The 10,056-nt window shown below is 32.2% G+C and overlaps 1 protein-coding gene across 1 annotated transcript; it reads left to right on the forward strand.

Annotated features, from left to right (window-relative positions):
* Nucleotides 1-2,616: 2,616 nt before the first annotated feature.
* Nucleotides 2,617-9,343, forward strand: LOC111718190 (uncharacterized). The gene is made up of 9 exons (XM_023493717.1): nucleotides 2,617-2,985; nucleotides 4,376-4,447; nucleotides 4,935-4,983; nucleotides 5,577-5,677; nucleotides 6,560-6,715; nucleotides 7,436-7,657; nucleotides 7,938-8,016; nucleotides 8,554-8,632; nucleotides 8,792-9,343. The coding sequence occupies exons 1-9, from the start codon at nucleotides 2,933-2,935 to the stop codon at nucleotides 8,872-8,874; spliced, it is 894 nt and encodes a 297-aa protein (XP_023349485.1). The 5' UTR covers nucleotides 2,617-2,932; the 3' UTR covers nucleotides 8,875-9,343.
* The last annotated feature ends 713 nt before the right edge of the window (nucleotides 9,344-10,056 follow it).

Raw genomic sequence — 10,056 nt, forward strand, 5'->3', positions numbered from 1 at the left:
AACAACATTCCTCCTCCAATCCCTCATAAAACAACATTCCTCCTCCAATCCCTCATAAAACAACATTCCTTCTCCAATCCCTCATACAACAACATTCCTCCTCCAATCCCTCATAAAACAACATTCCTCCTCCAATCCCTCATAAAAGAACATTCCTTCTCCAATCCCTCATACAACAACATTCCTTCTCCAATCCGTCATACAACGACAACGAAAATTTCGAGCAAAATGTCCGTTATTTCTGAATGCCTTCTACGAACACTATCCTCTACTCTAGAACGTAACGACTAAGAAGGATTGGACATCAACAAAAACTTTTGACTTTCAATGAGGCAGGTTAGAATAGTTCAATCCACATCCCTAGTTTTATGTGACAGGGATTCACTTTATAGTCTTGAGTATACCGGTGTACAGTACGCTTCAGTTCCAGTTGTTCCCCTAGAGTCTAACGGATAGGAACCTGCATCCTTATTTAGCAAATGTTAACTGCAAACCAAAATGTGCATTGTGCACTATATATGTGCAAGCTCTCAAGCCAAAATCAAGCAGATTTGATAATTACTCCTTTTTAACTTAAGCTAGAAACAAGCACTTTGCAATTTTGACATATATATATAACTAGAGACCGAATTTAAAGAATTTGAGCCGCAGCTTAAATTTAAGCCGCGGCTCAAATATGGTTGTTTCCACTTAAAATTGTATTCAATGTTTCAAGATTCAAGCCGGCGCTCAATTGAACCCGTTTTTTTTGAATTTGAGACGCGGCTCAAATGCATGAAATTCGGACATTGGGGTACAAAAATGTGTAAAAGTGTTTGTGAGGTACAACCAAAGGCCAAGATGTTGCGACACCTTAAAGTCGAGAGTGTCTAAAAATGTGATATCTCTCAGAGTTGTCCAGATCCCAGTGATATGTTGTGTCTATTTGTGAGATATACAGCGAGTTGGAAAGTTTAAATACAAGAGAGTTTTACCAATTTGCAAATAAGCATTTTTAAAGAGATTGTAATCGTAATTTCAAATTATCCTACAAAACACTACATAGATGAACCATTGTCTGACGAAAAATGTAATATCCTTAATTTTCTCACTCAAAAATAGATTTTTCTTGATTGTGGTTTTTTTTGTAAAGGTGACATGAAAAGAATCTGTCCTCTAAAAATACCCTAGCGAAGAGGGGGGTGGGAAAGGTGCATGCAACCCCCCCCCCTTCTCTTTCATAAATGTTCAACAATCTGAAGAAAAATTTGCAAAATTTAAGGCGCCCTTTGCAAAAATTTTCGTTAAATTTCTTTGCACAGCTTGTCATCCTTGATCAGTCAGAGGGTACTGTTGTAAATCAATGAAAGGTTTCTTCAAATTACTCTGTCTAGTCCCTTTATTTTCAAAAAGTCAGTTTATTCCTTCCATAAAATGGTCAAACAGTCAGTGCACACAAAATCTAAAGGTCATAAAAAACACTAGGAATAATTGTAAGGCTCCAATTTAAATATATTATTGATAGGTTTGGGGTGATTCGGACATTTCTTTGGCTCAGTGATCCGTTGTGAACTCTCACACTAAAACTGTTGAGAATTTTCCCAATTACTTCTTAAAAACAGAAATTAAAAACAAATGCTTTAGGTTTATAAAAGGACAATAAAAAATTATAAATGAGCTGGTGAGGTGAGGTGAGGTGAAATCAAAAACTTTTTCAGCTTTATGTTAGAAGTCTGGATCTATGTAATGGACGAAGACGAGACCACAAACTAGTTTACTTTCTCTTCCCCTCCTCCTCTCCACCATATCCACTCCTGGCCCATATTTCTTGTTTTTACTACCTAGCTTTCTCCAATCCACGTTTAAAGAGTAGTGATGGGCGTGTTTTGCTTTTTTCATTAAAACAATTTATTTTGTTCGTTCTCAAAATTTTCATTTATTTTTCTTCTATTTTGTTCGTTTTCTCACTGAAAAATCGTTTTGTAAAATAGTTTGTTTAGGAAAATCGCTCGTTCAGTAAAATCGTTTGTTTCAGTAAGAAAATCGATCGTTTTTCAAAAGTATGTTTGAAAAATTGGTTCCTTCAGTATAAATTATTGTGTTTAAAGATCGTTTGTTCCAAAAAATAATTCGTTTAATAAAAAACGATCATTTTATCAAAATCTTTCAGAAAATTCGCCCATTCATTAAAAAAGCGAGTTTTTTCAACTCCAAATATTTTTAAATTGTCCGTTTTTTTCGTTCGTTTTCTAAGAAAAAAAACAGTAGTTTTTTATCATTTCTCTAAACGATTCAATATTTTTTCATTGGAATTTTAAATTGTGCAGGTCTACCATTTTTGTACCCCTAGCATTGACGGAGATATTAGGACATTTATCAAGATTCCAATTAATTAAAATAAGGAGCTGAGTTCTTGCAACAAACTCAAACTTTCCAATTCCTATATCGTTGATATCTGCTAGTGTAAACCTTTGAAATTTTAGGCTTAGACTATTTTTAAAAGTTTGAAAAATCAGAGGTCTACGCAAGGTTATAGGGATTAGAAAATCAGAGGTCTACGACATCGTGATGCAACGTTATAGAGTTTAGAAAATCAGAGGTCTACGACATCGTGATGCAACGTTATAGGGATTAGAAAATCAGAGTTTGTGGCAACAACTCAATTTTTATGTTTCCAATGTTCTCCGTTAATATCAAAGATACTAGATAGGTATCCTTGAAACATTAATCTGATCAAAAATACTTTTCAAAATCAAGAAATGCGCAAGCCACTTTAAGAGAATATCCGCAAATGAAAATGAACAGTTTGATCGGGCGTTGGTTCTTGGATGGAACTGTCCACAAAAAATTGTGCGTACATTCCCTTTAATTTTTTTTTGGGATTACTTCTAGTTTTCGGAATTTTGTTTTTATTATTCCTAGATTTTCTTTTCAAATTTAAACATATTTTAGAATGAATTTACTTGTTTGTTTTGGTGTGGCACTTTGTCTAGAGGCTATCAAGAGGTAAAGAGGAATTTTTTCAATATATAGGATGCATCATATATACATTTCCCATAAATATATTTGCCATAAGTAACACTTGCCATAAATTGCACTTGACATAATTAATTTACCATAATTTTTCTACATTTTTCATAATTTACAATGATGTAAGTCTAATTATTTTTTCTATAAATGCGCTAAATTTTCTCATGAAAATTCCCAACTTTATTTTTCCAACATTGCTGAAAGGAGAGATATGAACACTAATAATACTGGAAGATTTACAGCTCATTAGCTGTCCCTCATAGAGATTTGTTAATTCTAGTCATAAAAGTTATAATTGTAGTTGTTCAATAAAAAAATGAATGGGTGTAGATTATAACTATTAGTAATTGTAATTATGGCAAGTGCAACCATGGGCAATTGTAACTTATGATATGTGTAACTTATGGCAAGGGTTACTTAAGGCAAACATATTGTGGCAAGTGTAATTATTGCAAATGTATTTATGGTAAAAGTATCATGTACAAATGTAACTGAGCCCTTTGAGCTGCTCTCAATCTTCTATCTGTAACATATCAGAGTTTTTGAGATGCTCTCATTCTTCTATCAGAGTTTTTGAGCTGCTCTCAATCTTCTATCAGAGTTTTTGAGATGCTCTCATTCTTCTAATTGTGACGTATCAGAGTTTTTGAGATGATCTCAATCTTCTGTCTGTGATGTATCAGAGTTTGAGATGCTATCAATCTTCTATCTGTGACGTATCAGAGTTTTTGAGATGCTCTCAACTTTCTATCTGTGACATATCTGAGTTTTTGAGCTGCTCTCAATCTCCTATCTGTGACATATCAGAGTTTTTTTAGATGCTCTCAATCTTCTATCTTTGACGTATCAGAGTTTTTGAGATACTTTAAACTTTCTATCTGTGACATATCTGAGTTTTTGAGCTGCTCTCAATCTCCTATCTGTGACATATCAGAGTTTTTTAGATGCTCTCAACCTTCTATCTGTGACGTATCAGAGTTTTTGAGATGCTCTCAATCTGCTATCTGTGACATATCAGAGTTTTTGAGATGCTCTCAATCTTCTATCTGTAACATATCAGAGTTTTTGAGATGCTCTCATTCTTCTATCTGTGACGTATCAGAGTTTTTGAGATGCTCTCAATCTTCTATCTGTGACGTTTCTTATATTCTTACTTCCATTTAACTGTCCGTGAACTTTTTTTCTTTCTTTGTCAACTCATTGTCAATATAAAAAAATGTAGAGCGTTAGGTCTTCATTGGAGTCTCATCCTTTTAGGGAGACCAGCCCATACACAGTTACACACACCTTACCGTTTTGAACTTTTTTTAGGTGAAGGATCTCCTAGAATTTTGTTGAACATTTCATTTAATTAATATGTTTTTAGCCAAGAATTTGATTACGGGGAAGAGTATGATTACGTAGAAGAGGAAGAGGAAGGATTTCCAATGGATGAAAAGTATTTTTTTAACATATTTATTTTTTGAATTTTAAATTTAACAAAATGTTATAAACAATTGTCTTATTGTTCCTGCATCGTGCATTATGTTCGGCTAATTTTGTAAAAGAAAAGATTTTTTTTGCAATTTTCAAGTTTTTTTGAAAGTTTTTTTATGAATAATGCTAAATGGAATAGTTGTGACGGGACAGTGACACTAAAAAAATAATACCCTGAGCCCCAGAAAACTCTTAAAAAGGAAGACGACTTTCAGAATCAATTTATGACTTTAAACAGTCCAATAAACATGAGACATAGCAATTATACCGTGTAAATAGACCCATTTCACTTGATTTGTGTGTAATAAGTTAAACGACTAAAACTATTAACTATGTAAAAACATCAAATACACTTAAGAATTGCTATAAAGTCGTCTTCCTATTCCACAGTTTTGCGGTTTTCACTGTATTCATTTTCACATGTAAAACTTTCTATTTAAATGGTTTAGTGCCCCAGCAGCTGTGGGAATATTTGCCTTTTTGACCTACATAGCCGTGGTATGTGTATTTAAACTAAAAGTAACTAAACTAAAAGTACTCCACCTAGGATAAACTAACTAATCTTAAATTATTCCACGTTGGAAAGACTATCTTAACTAAAAGTACTCCATCTATAATAGACTAACTAAGCTCAGAGTATTCCTGCTAGTAAAGACTAACTAAACTATAAGTACTCCAACCTTGATAGATCAACTAAACTAAAATTACTCCACATAGAATAGACTTACTACTCTAAAAGACTAACTACACTGTAAGTACTCCATCTGAGATAGATCAACTAAACTAAAAATACTCCAACTAGGATAGATTAACTAAACTAAAAGTACTCCACCTAGTATAAACTAACAAAATTAAAAGTACTCCACTTAGGAAAAACTAAATGAACTAAAAGTACTCAATCTAGGATAGACTAACTACTGGTAAAGACTAGATAAACTGAAAGTACTCCAACAAGTTTAGACTAACTTAACTTCAAGTATTCCACATAGTAAAGACTAACCAAACTAAAAGTACTTCATCTAGTTAAGACTCACTAAACTAAAAGTACTCCAACTATGAATGACTAACTAAACTAAAAGTACTCCACCTAGGATAATCTGAGTAGACTAGTCCACCTCTTGACAAGAAAACCTATTCCTGAGTATAAAGACTGTGGAAGACGAAACCCAAAGATTGAGGAATTTGAGACCAAGTACGCATTTTTAACTTTTTATTTTGACTAATAATAAACATTTTAAAAATCTCATAAACATTAATACAATACATTAAAAAATTAAAAATAAAAGTAAAGAAAATAAAGATAGGAGGAGAGGGAAACAGGAAAAAAGGATGGCGTACTATTAAGTAGTTTGCATGTCACAGAAATTCCATTATGTTCTTAAACCTTTTCTTACTTTTATTCATTCTAATTTCCACAAAACATGATTAAATAATGAAAATTATTATTGCAGACTTTTGTAATATCATGATTGCACCATTGTTTACAATTATAGATCTAATTAAAGGTCAGTCTTAAAAAATAATTACGTTGTTAATGATGATTCAGCTGGTTAATTATCATTCCATCTTTAACAATGATTATGTTGTTAATGATGGTTCAGCGGGTTAATTGTTATTCCATCATTAACAATGGTTATGTTGTTAATGGTGGTTCAGCCAGTTAATTATTATTCCATCTTGAACAATGGTTATGTTGTTAATGATGATTCAGCCAGTTAATTATTATTCCATCATTAACAATGGTTATGTTGTTAATGATGTTTCAGTGGGTTAATTATTATTCCATCATTAACAATGGTTATGTTGTTAATGATGGTTCAGCTGGTTAATTATTATTCCATCATTAACAAGGGTTATGTTGTTAATGATGATTTAGCCGGTTGATTATTATTTCATAGTTAACAATGGTTATGTTGTTAATGATGATTTAGCCGATTAATTATTATTCCATCTTTAAGAATGGTTATGTTGTAAAGGATGATTAAGCCGGTTAATTATTATTCCATCTTTAACAATGATGAAGGATGGTTATTTGATCAAAAATTACCATTTTACAAAAATGTAATTATTTCAGTAACGCTGATGCCCTTGATATAGTTCGTACTCTGGAGGACAATTTCTGTACAGATAAGTGCTTCTTTAGAGACACCAGCCTCAGATACGACTATTCATTCGACACGGTTGCTTTTGGAAATCAAACCAGGGTCCGCGTTCTCATTCAGCCAAACAGGTAAAACATTAAATGAAGGGACTTTGACAGTCTATCTGTCCCTTTTTTAAGTGGCTTTATTAACCCTCAGCTCATGTCAAATTATCTGATTACCTCATTAGGCTTATAAATATGGGTGCATTCGGGTTTTTTTTCATTTCGTTCATTCATCGTTTGTGAACGAATCTTTTCGTTTTTATTACAAGTTTTAAAGAAATTTAATTTGTTTGTCCTTAAAATTATTGTTTATTTTCCATTCTTTTTTTTAGTAAAAGATTGTTCAATCAAATTGTTCTTTCAGTAAAAAACTATCGTTATCTCAAAAGTCTGTTCGAAAAAAATTGTTCGTTCATTAAAAAAACCTATCGCTTTTAAAATTTTGTTTAAAAAAACAGTTTGTTCAGTAAAAAAGTCCTTTTTCGCAAAATCTTTAGGAAAATTTGTTTGTTTAGTAAAAATGATAATATTTTGCTAAAATCTCTGAACAAACCAATATCATCGTTCATCTATTGTTTGTTTTCTGAACGACTGCTGTTTCATGTGTTTAATTCAAAAACTATATTTTTCCGGCTCGGGCTATTCACCTTTTTGAAACAAACAAATCACTTGGGATGCGAGTTTAACTACACAATATACACAATATGCGAGTTTAACTACACAATATACACAATANTGAATGTCAAGCGTCAATGTTCATCATTTTCCATTCAATCATATGATTCATTGATAAAAAATCTTGAGAAAATGCGGTAATATCCATCTACTTGCAAAGGAATTCCTGTTCTTGCCATTGAAAAAGGCTTCTTGCACTTACCTGTTTTCAGTGAAAGTGAAATTCTGTGCAATCCAATTGCGAAAATGTAAGCAAACATTGGCGCAATTCTCCCAACTGCATTCTGACTGGAAAAATCAAAATTTTTTTTCAGATGATTTCAGAACTTTCTGTAATGCGCAAAACAACAGGTAAACATTTTTTCCAACCTTTTTCAGGTCAATGTTAGTTTAATTATGGTTCCTGTCCTAAAACAAAGCAATCAAAACTGTTGCTTTTGGAATTCAAGGACAGAACCTTCAACACTTCAAAGCTTTGCTGATAATTTCACAAGAAAAATCCTTCTTTCCTTAAGTTTTTAACGTTTTTGTATTCTTAATACATTAAGAATTGGAATACTTTTAGACAGCCAAATTAACCTGAAAAAGAATTTTAAACCTGTAAGAACATCTGTGAATATATTCTGTTCAGCCAACTAGACTGCTTAATCCTTGATGGTGCAGTTCCTGTGGAAAACAACCAGACAAGTGCAAGCCGTGTACAGGACATGGTGAGGAGGAGTATTAGAGACCCTTTTGTTCTTTTTTATTGTACAAAAATTGTCATTCATTTACCATATATTTACCATATATTTACCATATATTTACCATATATTTACCATATATTTACCATATATTTACCATATATTTTGTTCGTTTATTTAGTAAAATAGTTTGATTATCAAAATTGTTCTATCAGTAAGTAAAAGATTGCTTATTTCTATTGTTTGTTCATTTTTTCAGGGAAAAAAAAAACAATCGTTTTATTAAATTCTGATGTCTTTTTCATTTCTCTGAACAATCTAAGTCGTTCATTCATCTTTCGTTATTTTAATCACGAACATATTGTTTGCTCTCAAAAATTGCGTTTGCTCTCAAAAATTTAGTTTGCTCTGAAAAATTTAGTTTGCTCTCAAAAATACTGTTACATTTATCCGAATATTTTTTTTAACACTTTTCAGCTTTTATGATTTTTTTTCTTAAAATCTGTCCTATTAAACCTAGCATTTTCCTTTAACATGAAAAGTTAACTTAAGTATTATTTGCAGTTTTTTACACCAACAACGGAAGAGGAAGTTGTAATGTCATATTGCTTTGCTGAAATTTTTGGAGACACAACACTCAGAGGTATATCATATGAATATTATTGCTACACAATTAAAGCGCCAAATGGTACCGCCCCGTTATTAATATAGGGTGTTGTGTTTGTGTGGGAGGGGCAGGGGGAGGATAAAGCTATTTGCAAAATTTAAATACAGATTGAAGATTATCTCTTTTAAATTTTAGGCATTTCTCCAGATGTAGCAAGTGTTACAGAACAATTGTTCACCAAATCAACATTCTGTAAAAATCTTTGTAAGTATAAATAACAGTGGGTGTCACAAGAGATTTTGTGAACAAACAAAACTTTTGAGAATGAACAAAAAATTGTTTAATGACCTTTATGATGATATTGAAATGTATTTCTTATAAGACACAATAATTTGAATTATTAAAGGCTCATATGGTAGGGCTGGACACGTTCCAACTTTTTCTTCCCGTTTCGTTAATGGTTAGTTCCAACCATTAAAAAAGAAAATTTCAGGTAGACGTTGGTTTTAAAGATAAGAACGGAACGTTATTTTTGTTAATGGTATTTTCAGGGTTTTAAGTAACCGTTAGTTAACGGTCTCATTTTTATTAGCAACGTTAGCAGAAGTAATTTTCAATTAACAATATTATCAAAAAAATCGTTAACGGTTTATCAAATCGTTAACACATATAAAGAATAGTTTTAAACAAATGATTGCTTTATATTTATTTTAAATGATAAAAATAACTTTGATTCTTCAGAGCTTGCGATTTAAAAACTTCGACTCCAGTCGTAATTCCTTAAACCCGACTTTAGGACCCAATCTTCGACCCAACTCTGACGACAGCTTGTGTCATGTGATTGACAGCTACAAGATCTTTGGTTGGTTTTATCGGAGAATAAGGCTCAATGTTGAGTATTGTTCTCATAAAAACCCGGAATGGGCCACTTACTAATCCGCAAAATAGAATATTAAACCGTTTTTTGAACTCATCTCTGTGGAAATAAGATGCAGCTTGAATCCTAAGAACCAGCCGTAAATAAGGCCCAATGACAGCTTAGACCCGAGAATAAGGCTCAATGTTGAGTATTGTTCTCATAAAAACCCGGAATGCGACACTTACTAATCAGCAAAATAGAATATTAAACCGTTTTTTGAACTCATCTCTGTGGAAAATAAGATGCAGCTTGAATCCAAAAGCTCAAGCCGTAAATAAGGCCCAAGAACAGCTTAGACCCGAACCGTATTTTCCCGAATTTTAAGCGAACAGCCAATTTTTAATTGTTATGTAATTGAAATAAAGCTGTTTTGGAAAAAAATAATGGTTGAAAAAAGGAAAAAAGTGTAGATTACATTTCATTTACAAAGTTGCATGTATGATTCGCAAAGTACCCTTTTAAAACATTCATCTGAGCTGAAAACTTTAGAATGGTGGATATCTAGATTAATGCATGATCCTCTCTTTTTCATAATATCAAG

Source organism: Eurytemora carolleeae, unplaced genomic scaffold (genome assembly GCF_000591075.1).
Source record: "Eurytemora carolleeae unplaced genomic scaffold, Eaff_2.0 scaffold470, whole genome shotgun sequence".
Classification (NCBI taxonomy): Eukaryota; Metazoa; Arthropoda; class Copepoda; order Calanoida; family Temoridae; genus Eurytemora; species Eurytemora carolleeae.